The 15,666-nt window shown below is 52.0% G+C and overlaps 1 protein-coding gene across 1 annotated transcript; it reads right to left on the reverse strand.

The window, feature by feature from the left end:
* Positions 1–6,101: 6,101 nt before the first annotated feature.
* KIAA0040 (KIAA0040 ortholog) lies at positions 6,102–15,197 on the reverse strand. The gene is made up of 2 exons (XM_027658601.1): positions 15,159–15,197; positions 6,102–9,330 (listed from the first exon to the last, which is right to left on the reverse strand). The coding sequence occupies exon 2, from the start codon at positions 9,228–9,230 to the stop codon at positions 8,895–8,897; it is 336 nt and encodes a 111-aa protein (XP_027514402.1). The 5' UTR covers positions 9,231–9,330; positions 15,159–15,197; the 3' UTR covers positions 6,102–8,894.
* Between the last annotated feature and the right edge of the window lie 469 nt (positions 15,198–15,666).

Consider the following 15,666-nt stretch of genomic DNA (forward strand, 5'->3'; position numbering starts at 1 on the left):
ACTGGGGTGAATACTTAGTTGTGCAAATTTTACAGCTTATGTGCAGCCAGAAAATGGAAATGGATTCCTGAGTGTGCTCAGATGTAGTGCACCGTCACAAGGTTGGATTTGGTGATACTGGAGGTCTTTTCCAACTTTAATGATTCCATGGTCAACTAGAGTTGTCTGTTCCTGAGTGCTTCACCTTTTTGTCTGCATTTGAGTTGGGGTGAGAATTTCTCACTTCCATCCTCCTTGTTTTTCCTCGTTCCCTCATGAGCTCACTCCACAATCCTTGCTTTGCAGGTGTTTCAGAAGCAGAGCACTGGTGAGGTGGATTTCTACCAATGCTAGAAAAATTATATGGAAGGCTTTGGAGATCCCATGGGGGATTTTGGCTTGGTACAGTACATGGGTATAACCAGTGCAGACCTGAAGATTGGCTTTGTAGAAGCACCTTAACGGTGGAATATCCAACCTTCTGATCCTGAAGTCTTGAACTGCCAGCTTCTGTGTCTTCCCTTGCAATGCCAATGAAGCACTGAGGGATCTTCAAAGGCCCACTAAGTATTTCCACTGACAGTTTTGGGCTTTGGAGCAGCCCCAGAGCAAGCCAAACTCTGTAAAAGTTTATTTCAGGCTTGTGTGTTCTTATGAGAGGGGGAAATAAAGAAATTTTATTTGTGGGAATGCAAAGACCAGGAGACTCCACACAACTTTGTGTTCTCAGTTGGTTTCTGTCTGTCTTGTTCTGTTAGTGAACAATGTGTGAATTAGAGAACCCAGCACTAAATAGGGCAAGGTTTTTGGAGCAAGAGTCTTTAAATGTTCTGGGAAAAATAAAGTCGCAGTACAGCCAGCCTTATGCTGGTTAAGGCTGTTTGTTTTTTCTGATTCTGCTGTGCCTTGCCAGAAACTGAGATAAGACAGAGTAAACTTGGCAAAATGTCACGACAACATCAAGCAGGGAAGGAGGGGGGGGCAGGAAATAGCTGATTTAACTCAAATGGCCATGGGGTGAGAGTCTAGGACCACAAAGGTGAACCATTATAAGAGTAACTGGTTTTTATTTCTAGGTCTTGACAAGCTGCACGACCTCACGAGCAGCAGCAGCCTCGTCCACTACGAGCTCCGTGTGGATTTGCAGACAGCCAGTGAATCCGTCTGTGCTGTCTATGACTCCTTCCAGGTTGCCTCAAGCAGGGAGAGATACAGGCTGTCAGTGGGGAATTACAGAGGCAGTGCTGGTGAGGAGGGCCTTGTGCTGTGCTTGTGCTCTGCTCAGCACAGGGAAGCAAATGCTGGGGACCTGTGTATTTGTTTTGCCAGTAGCATGGGACCTCCTTCCTCAGGTCAGGTTAGACCAGATGTGGTTCTCTCTGAGGAGAAAAGTGTCTACTTCTCAGCAAGACTGAAGAGAGTGTATTCATAGGCCTGTCTCATGTTGAAGACAGGAGAAGGAGTTGGCTTTTTTATGGGGAAGAGAGCGCTCTGTAACCCAGGGAAATGCCAGCTGAAAAGGCAGACTGGGAGGAGTTTCCATGAGGTAACCACTGCTGATGGGGCAGCAACCTCTGGGGCTCCCCAGCTAAGAGTGGAAGAAAAAGTGGCTTTTACTCAGGATGGGAGTTTGCTCAACAGCACTGCTGGCTTCCACCACTGGTAAATCCTTACCACTGCCATTGTGTCCATAGGCTTTCATTTATCCTTTAATATCCTCTTGCTGTAAGGTTTAGATCTTCAGCTGGGAGGATCCAGCCCTTGGATATGCCCTCTAATAGCATTGCTCTAGAAATTAGTGTGCAGACCTCTCATTTGAGAGGGAAAAGATCTGCAAGAAAACTTACAGCTGTTATTCCATCCTCCCTGGATCCAGAGGGCTTGAGCTCATGGCTTCCTGGTTCTTGTGGGCAGAGATACTTTTGAGGTGGAGCTGTCTTGAGGGGAACACCTAAAGGAACACTCACTAGGAGCCTCACTAGGATGCTGGCTCACTGTCCTTGGCTTCCAGTGCATGCCTTGGAGTTCATCTTGCTGTGCAGGCTTATTTTGGGCTTGAAGATGGCTCCAGTCCTGTTGTGTTCCAAACTGGATAGAGGTTTGATTTATATTAGGAGTGTCTGAAAGACTGATTATAATTAAAGTCTCTATGTATTTGAGGGCTAAATGGTATTTAGAGGAGGGCCATAGTAGACTCCTAGCACCTGGTCTGGGCACTGCAATAAAAGAAATTCCTTGGTCTGTTCCCAGGGTGTGAACTGGGAGCCATGGTAAGGCCATAAATTCTCCATTCCTTTTACAGAGATGAAGATCCATCCTCAGTCATCCAGTAAGGAGGCAGTCCTGGGGAGGAAGAAGAGGTCTTTGTTAAGAAATATTCAGTTGTTATCTTTGTCAGGGAAGAGGGAGAAGATCAGGGCTTAAATCGAACCCTGTGCAGGGACAGTACCCAAAGTTCACTTCAGACAGTTTTCTCCAGCACACAGGGGACAACTGCTTACCTGACACACAGGGACATCTGGACCTGCAGCACATCCTGCTTCCAGCCTTTGGAGCTCCTGATGGGTGATCTCCCAGAGGCTGGGAGGGGGCTTTTGGGGAATATCCTGCTTGTAGATGGCCTGTTGGCTAAACATGACAAAGACCTGCTTGATCCAATATTTACAACTTTGATTAACTTTACGTAAAACAAGCTTTAACACATGCTGTTCCTTCTGAAACCCAGGCTGCAGACTCCTCTTCCTTCTATCCTTCTCTGGTGCCATCCACTTCAAACTTCAAAAAAATTAAATTTGAACCAACTAACAAATAATAGCCCCCTAACTTACATTGGAGAGAGCTTTCCTGAGACTATTCCCTCTCCCTGTCTTGGTCTGTTGTTCCCCTTGTTATTTGGGAACATTCTCTACTCTTCCTGCAGAGCTGAGTTTTGGGAAATGTTGCCAGGCTGCTGGCAAGGCTCATTAATCCAGATGAGTTCTGTAGACTGGGTTCCTCAACCCTTCAGTATTGCATCTCTCCAGGTTAAAATCCTGCTATTTTGCTTGTATCTTCTTGTCTCTTGTGGTCCAAATTAAAACCTGAGCAGCTGTGCAGTAAGTTGGTGTTCACACTCCGGAGTGAGGCCCAGAACAGGGTGAGTATAAAGGCTACTCTCTTCCAAGCTCTGCTCACCATCCCAAACCTGCCTCTCCATTCTGCTTGCCTAAGGGGCTGCTTGCAGACCATAAACAAAATTCTCTGTGTGACTGTTCCATCTGCTGCCTTCTGCTTTTTCATTAGCAGCGTGGCAGGTAGTGATGCTGAAATGATAACACTTGTCATCCACCTCTAAAATGAGCACCTCTTGGACCTAAACTGATCCTGCACGCTTCCCCTCAAGCCCCAGTGCATGCTTTCACATTTGGCTGCTTTTTTATTTTAACTCAGTCATAAAGGTGAGGTCTATTTTCTTTCCCTGAGCAGATATTAAAATTCTGGACCACCAGCTCCAGCCAGGGAAGAAGTATGAACTCACCAAATGCTGCTTGCTCAAAGGCTTCCTTGTCTGAACACATTGGAACATGGTTGTCCTATGTCTTAATGGCCTTTTCTATGCCAGTGCTAAGCTGAATAATTAATTTTAAAGAATCCTTCCCTGACTTTGGAGGAAATAATAAAATTGCAAATAAAGGAGGCCTTAAAATATTTCTATCTTCTTTGCTTTGGGTGGCAGAATTATTTTTCTTCCCATTTAAACGAAGCATTTTGTATGGAGAGAGAGCATTACCCAGTCCCAGAGTGGGGCTATGTAAATTAGGTCTTTGGGGTCTGCTCCAAAACAGTGATGGGCACTGTGTGATGTCTTTGTGACCTAACTCTGTGAAGCACTGAACTGATCTGTGCTTGCTGGGACCTGGCTGAGGAGAGCGAGCTCGAGAGTTGTCTCCCAAAGGTGAGAACTAAGTTCTTCACAGGACTTTCAGGGCTGTGGCTCTTGTGTGGGTGGGCAGGCAGAGACTCATCTGAGCTGTGTTAGGATATCCAAGCCCTGGGCTGGGGGAAGGAGGAGACTAATGGTGAGAGGAGAGGAAAGGAAAATTGCACTTGAAGTGCTCTGCAGGCTCTGTGCTAAGAGCATGAGAGAAGGACACAGGAAGGCGATGAGGGCTCTTTACTGTGAAGTGCTTTCTCCCTGCTGCCCACTTGTCTGTAGGCAAGGACAGGTTTCAGTCTGTTCAGTTAAAGGGCACAGTGAAGTCATCAGGAATGAGACTGAGAGGGAGAGGAGGACTGATCTCACGCACAGCCCCTCTAAAAGTAAGTCCATGCTCTAAAAAAAAAACATAGGTGTGATTTTTCCCAGCAGCTCTTTCTTGTGCAGGGACAAAATATAATCCTCTCCTAGAGCTGAATCCCAGCTGGAAGAAGGGAATATTCTCTTAAGCGGTACGAGCTTTGCATTTCAGAACTAAAGGCAGATGGGACACTTCAGTTTCTGAGAAGGGTTTACTTGTTGCTCCTGATTATGTGCCCTTCTTCCACCAGGAAGGGCAGTCAAAGGGGCAGCTGCTGGAAAGATATTGTGGGAAGTCAGTACTCCCGAACAGCCACAGGATGGCACCGTCTCTTCACACTAGTGCAGGAAAAGCTTCCCCGTATCCAGCTGGCGTCTTCGGAAAGACCTTTTTGGGGTTAACGAGTCTGTGTTACAGCCTGAGAGGCTGGGACTGCTCAGATAATGCGGCTTGTTTGCCTTAAGGAACTGGCTGTTCTGGTTTTGAGGCTCAGGCTGGTAGTAGTCGATGGGTAGTTCCATAAAAATGTCACATACTCTTACTACCCTTGTTTTGCTGCAATAACCGGCCTGGTGACAGTAATGCTGGAGGGCCAAAACGTTCTTGAAACCTCTGCCTCGCTCTGAGATCACTTAAATTTTATATACTGGTTTGCGACACTCCCAGAGGCAGAAATTTGAATCCCAGAAGGATCCTCTCTGCTTTGGCATCACTGTGTTAATGAGGATTGTCCTGTTGCTGGGTCCTACCAGCCAGGACCCATGTGTTATGACATATCTGGGACCCCAGAGAAATGCTGCAGGATTTACCCAGGAGGAGGAGGAGGAGAGGATGCCTCTTCCTCTGTGCTGTGATTTGGAGAGAAGACTCAAGTGTCTTACTACACTGGGCACTTGTTTGGGAAGCAGTGGTGTTACTTTTGGTTGCTGCCCTGTGCTTTGTTGGCTGAATAAATAGTGGAACAGCCAGTGAAGATCCAATTCTTTCCTCATAGAGGGATTTAATGGGCCTCTATGTGGGGGTACATTTGCTTTCCCTCAATCTCTGGAGTGCTCCAGGATGCTCAACCTCACCTCAGTCCTGTATATTTCTAACCTAGGATGCAGATTCTGTCTTTTCCCTCTGCAGCCCAGGCTACCCAAGAACACCTGGCCCTGAATCCCATGTCTGACATCTAGAGAGAAGCAAAGTGTGCACTGCTCCTTCCTCCCCCCAAAAGTGTGCCTTTGCCATTTCTAGCTGCTCCTTGCTGTGGTCCTGCGTGCCTCCTACACCCAGCCTCAGCTCTGGAAGGTGCAGCTTGGTGCCTCACCCAGGTGAGAAGCAGGTTTTTAATTTCCACCCTCGTGGAGGCAGAGCTCAGTGGTGCAGGATTTGGAAAGGCTCTGCCCAGGAGAGCTGTGTGCCTGGTTCTGGGACTTGCCCAATACAGACAGCAAGCTGCAGACACTTTATCTGATCCAAACCAACTGGGGTTAAGCAGCCCATGCTGCTGACCCTCTGCAAGGAAAAAAAAACAACCCTCTGCAGCCCACCTCCTGCACCACAAACACAGCTTTTCTTCTTCCCACTACTTTTTGCCCTTGAGTGGAGGAGCTTGGCTGTGCTCATTAACAAGGCAAGGCCACTCAACTTGATTAAGTTGAGCTGTTTCTTTAAGAAAACGTCTCTGAGCTGCACAGCTGGCTGCAGGCAGAGACTGCACGGCCTCTGCCTGCTGAGCTCTCTCTGGCTCTTATCTAGGGCCAGGACACAGATACAGGAAAGATCTCCCCACGAAAATAAACACAACCGAGAGATAGAGACACAGCGTTTGTTTGCAGTTTAAGAGCAATTTATTTTTAGTTTAAAAAAAAATAAATTGCACAGAACTCGTTTTGTTGTGTCCCCCCCCACCCCGTTGCACGGACTTGTTTAGGCAACTTGAAGGCTGATACTGAAATGCAGTTGTGGGAGGCAGGGTGAAGGTGTCTGGAGAGTGGGAGCTGTATGACAGAGTTTGTCTACCATGCATCTCTGGAGCCAGCCCCAGTGCTTTTTTGGGGTGGGGAGGCTTGGACCATCCGCTGGTCAGGTGGATCAGGTCAAGGCTGTATCCTGGTCCCTCCCTGCCCAGCCTGGCTGTGGTCTGAATGATGATTTTGGAGAGCTCTTGAAATTCAGACCTGGCTCTGAACTCCCTGGATTTGGAGATGTGTGTGATGTAACACACTTTCTTGGCAGTTCTCTGGTTCTTGTAGGAATTGGTTGCCCTTGCCTGAAACGTTACCTGCTATCCCTTCTGGAGAAGGACCTTCCTGCAGGGAGCCCTGAAAAGCCCAGCACCTCCACACCAGGTAGGCTGTGCTCTGCTGGTGCTGGCTGCCTCCATGCCCCTGCTTGTTTGGGAAGCTTCTGGCCACCCATGGTGTTTCCCTTTACTCTGATTTTTTTTTTTCAATTCCTCCAGGCAGCACCACCCTGCCTCCAGGGCTGCTCCTGCCTCTGGATCGCAGCAGGAACTCCTGCATGGGCAGCATTCCTGCCCACAGGAGGAGGCTGCTTTGGCCACCCGCTGAGCACGGAGGCAGTACCTGGCTGGGGGAAACGAGGGAAGGAAAACCAATATGAGTGCAGTGCTAATTCCCCAGGATCCTGGCTGGACTGGGTGTTTGGGACACAGACCGGAGCCATTCCCGCGTGTAATCCTAGGATTACATGTGGCAAATCCTAATTTTTTATACCATTATACGTTGCTTCCTGTTTTGGAGAAGAAGGGACTCACTAATTTCAATGGTAACAAAGCAAGCTGGAAAATAAGGCACATATGGGGTCAATTTAAAGGGCTGTGTGAGGAGGAGGCTGTTCCCAGCACAGCCACACAGCAGCCAAACCCCGTGATGTGATGTGGCCATCCTGGCCCTGCCTGTGTCGGACAAAACAGGCTGTGCTGGGACTGGGTGGCACAAGCAGCCGCTTCCAGGCAGTGGCTTTGTCCCCCGGGCCAGGGGAAGGTGGCATTGCCCTTGCCTGGGCTGGAAGCGGTCGTGTCCGGCAGCTCCGTCTGGGCTTGCCCATGTGGGTTTGGCTGCTTGTTCCCCAGATGTCTGGCTCTGCCTGGCACCTCTGGTCTGCTCCAGCAGCTTAGGAACTGAAAGGAAACCGAAGGAAGGCATCCAGTGTACAGAGAGGGCAAAAACCAGATGTGGTGAGGCTTCTCGTCACACACATGCATCTCTCGCTGGCAAAACAAGCTGGGGGAGACAGAGACTGGTGGAGGGGAAAGACACAGGAGACTCCCAGCCCACGGGTGGGCACACAAGTCTAGGGGAGCAGTGACAAAACCCCAGCAGGGGTGAGAGCTGTGGGTGGTTCCATTAGCTGCTGTGCCCGGCTGAGCCGTTGTTCCAAGGGACATGAGGATGGACAGGGCTGCAGGGTCCAGCTGTATGATGGATCCCTGGGGAAGGGATGACTGTGGACATGGAGTTTACTTTGCTCGTACAACACATTCCAAATCCCAGAGCTGTCCAGCCTGACAGCTGTAGAGAAGCCCTCAGTGTGGCACACAGAGGTGCCCATGTGGCATCAGTTCGTGGGTCTGTGTGTGTCTCCTGCGTGGCACAAGGGCTGCAGGGAGAGAGGACGGCTGAGTGTGCCAGGACAGCGTGTCTGCTGCTTCAATACCGCTTCGGAGTGCCCAGCCCTGCTCCAGAGGGGCCTTTGGTCCTGCTCTTCTTTAGTAGTCATTCAATAAATAACCCTAATGCCCGTAGCTAAGCTTTTACACAGCCTCAGCTTGTGTTTCCGCTCTTGCAGTAGCGTGGTGGGCTCTTTAATGGCAAGTTTGTATAAAACAGTCTTTCAAGGAAGGGGTTTTTTTAAGTGCTGGTGCAAAAGGGCTGGTCTGGCAGCCTCCTCTCTCCTCCCTGCCTCTAGCCTGGGTGGCCAGGCATCCTTCTCCTGTGCTGCCTTAGGATGGTGTCATGAGGTCTCTAAGGTTGGGCTGAGGGCATCTGGCTTCAGATGCTCTCAGGTGCTTTTGGTTGGGTAGCCAGGGAGATGGCACATCTTTGAGCTGTGGGGTAACTCGGTGCTTGGCTTTCTTTGCACCTCCAAAGCGAGCTGGGTTTGGACAAAGCCCAGACAGTCAAGCTGTGCCATTCCCACGGCAGGGCAAGCAAACGAGGCGTGTCTGTGCCTGCTCCACTCATGGCTGTCCGTGTTTGAGCAGGGGGAGCGTGCAGGTGGTCTTTGGGTGCACGTTGTCCTGCGCACCCCTGTCTGTGCCACGGTGCCTGTGCTTGCATAGGAGTGCAGAGGGAGAGCCTCCCCCCCGTTCCCTGGGTGCCAGCCTGGTGAGTGTGCGCTGTGCTCGTGGCAGGAGGCACGTATGGCCCAGTGGCAGGTCACCCTTGCATGCTCACCTGTCCTTTGCAGGGGTCTCTGCCCCTGGGCACGGTGTCAGGGTGGAGGAAAAGGGGCTTGTATAACCTGTGCCCGCCTGCCTCACTCTCTCTGCTGGCCCTTCAACACGCTGGGCTCAGCCTCTGTCAAAAGTCACCACAAAGTGGCAGCAGCTTTGGCATCTCCCCGCCCCTCCTGGTGCACAGCTGTAAGGACTGGTGGCATCTCAGAGGAGAAGGCCTGAACACCCTGCTAGATGGGCAGGGAGGGTCTCTTGTCCAGCAAGAGCAGCTTGGGCTGAGCCGAGATCCACAGGTCCTCTTCATCCTGCTTCTTCTTCTTCTTCTTTTTCTTCTTGTTCCTCTCAGTGTGCAGCTGCCCGTTGCTGCTGGGACCACCTTTCCTCGAGCCTTCTCTCCTCCGTCTGCAGAAGCAGCAGTGGCAGCAGATGAAAACGAAGGCGATGAGGACGACCAAGGGCAGACCCAGCAGCACGGCCAGGCAGACGGTGTTGAAGATGCCTTCCTCATGCTTGGTGCGGATGAGCTCCAAGATGGAATTGAAGAAAGAGCTGATCTTCTGCTGCATGTCGGCTTCTGAGCAGGCTGCTTGCTCTGCAAAGGTCCCCTGGGATACCTTCAGCTCCTGTAAGCAGCTCGTGGGCTCCACAAGCGTCCTGGGATGGTGCCTGCAGAGACAAGAAACTACAGGGATCAGGTGCCTGCTCCCTCAGCAGTTTTCTCCATGGAGCTGCCAGCACAGCCTAAGCCTCAGCAGGGTAAGATGTCTTCTGTCTTAGAGGGGTCTGCGGTCATGGGGGATGGACTATGCTGCCTGCCATGTTCCTTTGGGTTTCTCCATCTCAGAAACATAGCCTTCTATATCCTAGGATTCTTTTTTGGTGTGGGGGAAGGACAGGGAGGGCTTTGGGCATCCCTTCTTGCCTTGGCATCTGGCTGAGCACAAATCCTGCCCCTCTGCACTTACATCTCAGGCCTCGCTGAGCACCAACAGCACCGAGCTCTTATTAGTCCTTTGTAGGGCTTGTTTCTCAGCAGAGGAAATACTTCTGCAGGAGGAGCTTTGCTGTCTAGGAAGGGACTTGCCTGATTCAGGTAAGGGACCACCATGGAGAGCAGTGCCACCGTTGGAGGTAGGACTCCACATGTCACAGGTCTCTCCTTACCCCCAATCCATCCTGGGATGGGGTATCCTTGGACAGACTGTTTGTCATGGGCTGGGATGGGCAGCATAGATGCAAGGAGTGCCTGCCCCAGGCACCACACAGGGTCGTGGTCTGGTCCTGCTGCCCCGACACCCAGGGCACTGCCAGCAGGTTTGGGGTGGGAGCTGTGTTTAAACCACCTGGATTTCTGATGAGAACTATGGTCATGGGACTCACAGGCAGCACTCAGGTGGGTGGACCCTGATGGGCTGCCTCTCTGCACCCAGGGCTGGCCACAAAGGCGGCAGCAGGGGAGGATAAGGGTTGGCTGGGGATGGAGGAGCTGCCGCCGCCGTGCCTCACCTGGGAATTGCTCCAAGGGTTTGGGTAGGGCTGAGGAGCATTTCTGTGGCCTGACGTAAGGTTTTCCTCTTCCCTCAGGGAGGGAGAGGTGCTGCTGAGTGGCAGGGCTCCCAGGGAAGCCCTCCTGCAGGGGCAGGGAGCTGCTCAGGCTTTCCTCCTCCCCTGGGGCCAGGCAAAGCTCCTGGGGGGTGTCTGAGTAGGGCAGGGGGCTTTGTGGGTGAGTCTGCAGTTCTGGTTCAACACAGGGGTCACCCAATTAGAGGTTGTACAAATGAAGAGCTGGCAGGGCAGTATCGGGCTCTAACACCCTGTTTCACCCTCACTCAGCATTTTACATCGGTGTCTTTGCCAGCCTTTGAGATTCCAGCCCCGCAGCCTCTTGAGGGAATGCTGAAATCCCCGTGTGCCCAAGAGGAGAAACTGAGGTGCAGTCAAAGGAAAACCAACACTTCCACGTAACAAAAACGTGAAAGGCACAGCTTGAATTCCAAAGGTGTCCCAGAGGGGTCGCTCCACTTGTCCCCCTGTGACACCGGCTCCTTGACTTTCCCTCAGGCAGCTCTCACAGAGCTTGGGGACCTTGGGGGAGGGACAGGGGGACCCAGGCTGGGGCTGGTTCCAGCTAAATCCTCCTTGTCCATAGCACTGCCCTTCCTTCCTTCCTTTGCACCGCATTTATTCCTGCTGTGGCACCTGCTAAGGGATGCTCTCTTGTACAGAGTATTTTGGGATCCTCCAGTTCACCCAGCCAGCACGTGCACTGCTCATCCTCCCCCTTCACTCCGCAATTACACCACCCTCCTAACGAACTACCGAGCCACCAGCCTTGCCCAAAAAGGAACCACCAGTCCCACCCAGCCCTAACCACAGCCTTAGTGCCGCTGCTGAGGCAGGAGATGCTGGGCAACCCCCAGAAAGGTAGCTCCCTGGGGAAAACCTGCCTTTGGAAACACTGTCCTGGGACCTACAAGGCTGTGCAGGGTCTTGTTTCACCAGTCACCCCTGGCTGCTGGCTTTTGGACCTGACTGCCAGGACCCCAAGAGCTGAATCCCCAGCAGAGACACAGAGGCCTCAATCTGGGATTCTAGAAGTGCTCAAATCCTGTTAGAAGTAAGGGGTTTATCCTCCGTGCCCCTCACAAAATTTATTGGTTTGTTCTGCCCAAGAGTGCAGCTGAGCTGGCCCCAATTAGCTGGTGGTTTCTTTTTTGAACACGAATTTCTGTGGGTGCCTTTTAAAAAACCTCTCATTTGAGATTTACCAAATGAAATGCAGCGCTCTGGGAGGTGGTTTGGCCTTTGGCTGAAAGAAGTTTATTATTATTATTATTATTATTATTATTATTATTATTATTATTATTATTGCTGGATTTTTGTCCAGTCTGCTTCCATCTTTCAGTTTCTATTTGCCAGAAAAGGAATTTATATATATATATATATACATATATATATATATATATAAAAAATATATAGAGGGGGGTTTTTTTTGGAGGTAGATAAGCAGAATGGCTTGCACCCAGGAGGAGGAATGCTCTTGTGAGAGGCAGAAGAGCCTTTTCCACCCAACCTCTGTTGCTGAGCAGCTTCCCAGCCTTGGGAAAGCAGCTGGTCCCCACATTGCCTCATTCCACTCAACAGAGGACAGTAACATCATCATCATCCCCACCTGAGAAATCATGGGCTACCACTCAGAGACTCAAATCTCATCCATCCTCTTCCTACCCCCTGCCTGCAGCCAGTGGGGCACATCCCAGATCTGCTTTTGCTCACAGGGGAGATAAGCAAGAGGCACTTCTTAAAGCTGATCCCTGTCCTGACCTTCATCCTCTCCGACGCTTCTTTTTTGGGGCAGCTGTAGTAAAGGTTAAACTGCAACACAAACAAACAGAGCAGCTTTTCCTCAGCCTGAATCATCCAAGTGGTGCAGGTTTGCCATTTATCCATAAATACCCTGACAGCTCATTATCCAGGCATGAATACTGGACGCCTATGATACACTTGACTCCAAAAAAGAAGTCAAAAAACCAAACAAGCCCAAAACAACAACCGCCTTAATTTCAGACAAAACAGGATGTACAATTTTATTCCTGCGCGGAGCTGCTTTATATTTATTGCCTCTAAACTTCTGGGGAGGGAAAGAGGGCTGGAACTTCCTTTTAAACTTGTAATTAATTGTTTGCAGAGGAAAAAAAGAAAGCAAAAAAAAAAAAAAAAGGCAAAGCCCTTTGAAATGTTTCCACTTTAAACTGGAGCTGAATGTGCCACAGAGGCCCTGGCTGTTTGTTCCGGGGAAGTGCCCAGCTGGGGATGTGTGGCCACCCTGGGCAAGCCCAGATGTGGCTGAGCATCCCTTGGAAGGGGAAGGTGGAGGTACCTGCCACCACCCTGAGCAAGCAGCGCCCAAATCCCAGAGCCATCTTCCAGCGTGGCCACGCAGCTGCTTTTCAAATGCTTTTCAAATGCTTTTTCTTTTTGGTGCGTGCATCGCTTTTTGTTTTGTAGATGAAGGGATGTCTGTGTGCTAAAGAAAGGGGTTCTTCATATTTAAAAAAAAAAAAAAAAAAGGTGGGGAGGGGAAAGTAGAAAAACTGGTGTCTTTGGAGCCGGCAACTCCGAGGGCAGAGGGGTTACCCAAGGCCACCCATTGCCAGCTGAAAGCCCCAGTGCACAGTGAGGAGCTGCATTTAGGAAAAATCCGTGCTGCTGCTCAGTTGGGTGTAACAGTAACATCTCCCTTTAGAGAAGGGATGAACGGGGACAGCTGCCTCCACACTGTGGTCCAGGACGGGTGTGGACCACCAGCTCAAAGCACATGGAGCTGCCACTGGGAGGTCAGCTGGTTTTTGGGTCAACATATGGGCCAAAGAAACAGGGCCAGGGAGGCACTGGGAGACAGGGCTGTGTCTTGGGGAGGGCAGTGAAGCGCCCTGCTAAATGAGCTCTTTGTTTTTGGGCAGCCGGTGCTGGCAGAGTCAGGGGAAAGCTGACATGGAAACTCGCTTGGGAACTCCTGTGGCCAGGGATGGACGGCTCCGCCTGACAGCAGCTCTGCATGGTGAGGCTCTATGCCACTTGTGTAAGTTTTAATCCAACACGAGGTCCTCTAATCCATCTTGGCTTCGAAAGAGCCAGTTTGCAAGGGTGGGGAGCATGTGCCACTCCTCCGGAGTTACGGGCGGCCGTGGGTGGAAAACAAGCTCCCTTTGAGGGCAGGTTTGCGATGGCACCGCAAACCCATCGGCGGCGCACAGGGCTTGCCTGGCTGAGGGGAGGGGTAAAGGCTGCCAGCCCGAGTGTGGGGAAACCAAAACAGAGGGGTTGCCTTGGCAATGCTGGCTTGTCCACATCCTGTGCGCTGCAGAGCGACCGCAACCGGGGACGGAGGTAGAGTTTGCAGAAAAGCTGCAGTTTGCTAGAAACTGCTACGCTGGGTCACCATGGCAGAGGGGAGAGAGCTGGAGGTGTTTCAGGGCCTGATTTTGCTGGTTAAGGTCTTTAGGCTCAACCCTCAACGGGCTCTTATGTCTGCATGAAGTTCCCTCCAGCCTAACAAAGCTCAACCTGCTCCTCTCAGCTGAGATGCTGCCTGGCTCAGGCAGGAATGGGGCTGCTCTGAGGTGCCCCCTGCACCCATGGTGAGAGCAGGGGCAGCTCTGGGGGACAACTGACAACTTGCTAAGTAGTGCAGAGCAGGAATCACGTTATTAAACACAACCACTTCCTTCTGTTACAGGCTTTATGTCAGCTTTATACCGACTTTCCACGGCACTGACAGCTGTGGGTCAGTCTGGGAGAGGCTAATTTCTCTGTCGCAGCCTGTGAGCTCCCTGATACACCCAGCAGAGACACAGCTATGCTGTCACACGAGTGGCATCTATTTTCCCCACTTGCACCTGCAGACTTAAAGGAAAACTGGATGAAACCTGACACCGAGGGTGTGCAGTTTCCTTAGCAGGGATTGCACGTTGCTGTTTCGGAAATGGTGACTAAGAAGAGTTTTGCCGTCGATCTCCCAGAACTCACAGCAAGCTACAGAGACCTTCCTCACACGTAAAAAGCAAACACCCAAAGCCACCACCCAGCAAACACGACCAGCTACAGCTTCGTCTCATCCCCACCACCATCAAACCTTCCTACCAGAAGCCACGCGTAGATTCTTTCATCCCCTAAAGGGAGCGATTTGGAAAACTACTGATACGAATGTTGGATAAGAGGGTTAAAGTGAAACTATTTTGCAAGCTGCTGCCTGGAGCCCACTCGGCATCACCGGCTGCACAGGCGCGGCTGCCGTCGGCCCGGGATCGCGGCGACTCTGGCCAAGGGACCAGCTTTGAGTTTAGGTGAGCGCCACTGTCACCCCCGGCAGCACCGGGAGCTCCTCTGAGCCGTCCCGGGCTCCCCCAAACTACGGTACAGGCAGTGCAGGAGGGCAGCAGCCCCCACCCGTGGCCCTCGCTGGGGTGGATCGCGTGTGGTTTTGGTCACAAGAGGCTCAGATGGCTGTCGGAGAACTTGTGGCTGCCCCATCCCCGGAAATGTTCAGGGCCAGGTTAGACAGCAGGTTGGAGCAACCTGGTCTGGCAGATGGTGTCCCTGTTCCACGGCAGGGGGGTTGGAACTAGGTGGTCTTTAAGGCCCCGTCCAACCCAAACCGTTCTAGGATTCTGTGCTGTTCAAAATGTGTGGATGCAGCCTCTGGCTCCGGTGCCCCGAAACCCCGGTGATGGGCAGGCCGCCCCTGACACACCTTCCCTGAGAACTTGTCGCTCCTCATCGCCATTTCCCCAGTGCCACCGTCCCCACCGCCCCTGCCCCGGTGCCCGCCCCACTTCACCCCACGAAGCAGAAGAGTTGTCCTTAAAAACTTATTTTAAAAAAAAAAAAAAAAAAAGGAGGAAAGCCCTGTATTTGGGTAACACAAAGCCGTAACGCCCAGGAAAGCCCAGCCCTGGGACTCCCTCCCGGGTACCCCCCCTCCCCCGACTTACCTCTGTGCCGCAGCCCCGTCCCGGCAGCTGCTCCGGCGGCCGGAGGAAATGGGATGGCCCGTCCCGTCCCGTGGAGTCCCGCCCGCCCCCGCCCCTGGCCCGGCCCACCTGGGGCTGTCCCCCCTCCACGGCCCCGCGTGTCCCATCACGGAACCCCAAAACTGCGAGGGGAGGGGCACACCCCGGGCGCTGCCAGGCTGAGGGGTTAGGCTGGGAGAGAGGCGGGGAGGGGGCACAAACCGGCCCCGAAGCTGCTGGGGGGAGGGAGGGAACCAAGTGTTTCCCTCGCTTTGGTGCAGCGCAGGTTTGCCAAGAAGCGTTTTTGGAGGACGGCAGGGAGGGTTGCGGGGTGGCGATGCTGCTTCTGTAGTGGGGAGGACAGGGTAGATAGAGCTCCAGCTCCCCAAGAGCGGTGACAGGAGTGCCAGCCACCCTGTGCCCTGTGACCACTGCCACCCTGTACCCCATCACTGCCACCCTGCCACCACCACCCTGAACCCCATCACCA

This window comes from Corapipo altera, unplaced genomic scaffold, assembly GCF_003945725.1.
Source record: "Corapipo altera isolate COAL_440 unplaced genomic scaffold, ASM394572v1 79, whole genome shotgun sequence".
Classification (NCBI taxonomy): Eukaryota; Metazoa; Chordata; class Aves; order Passeriformes; family Pipridae; genus Corapipo; species Corapipo altera.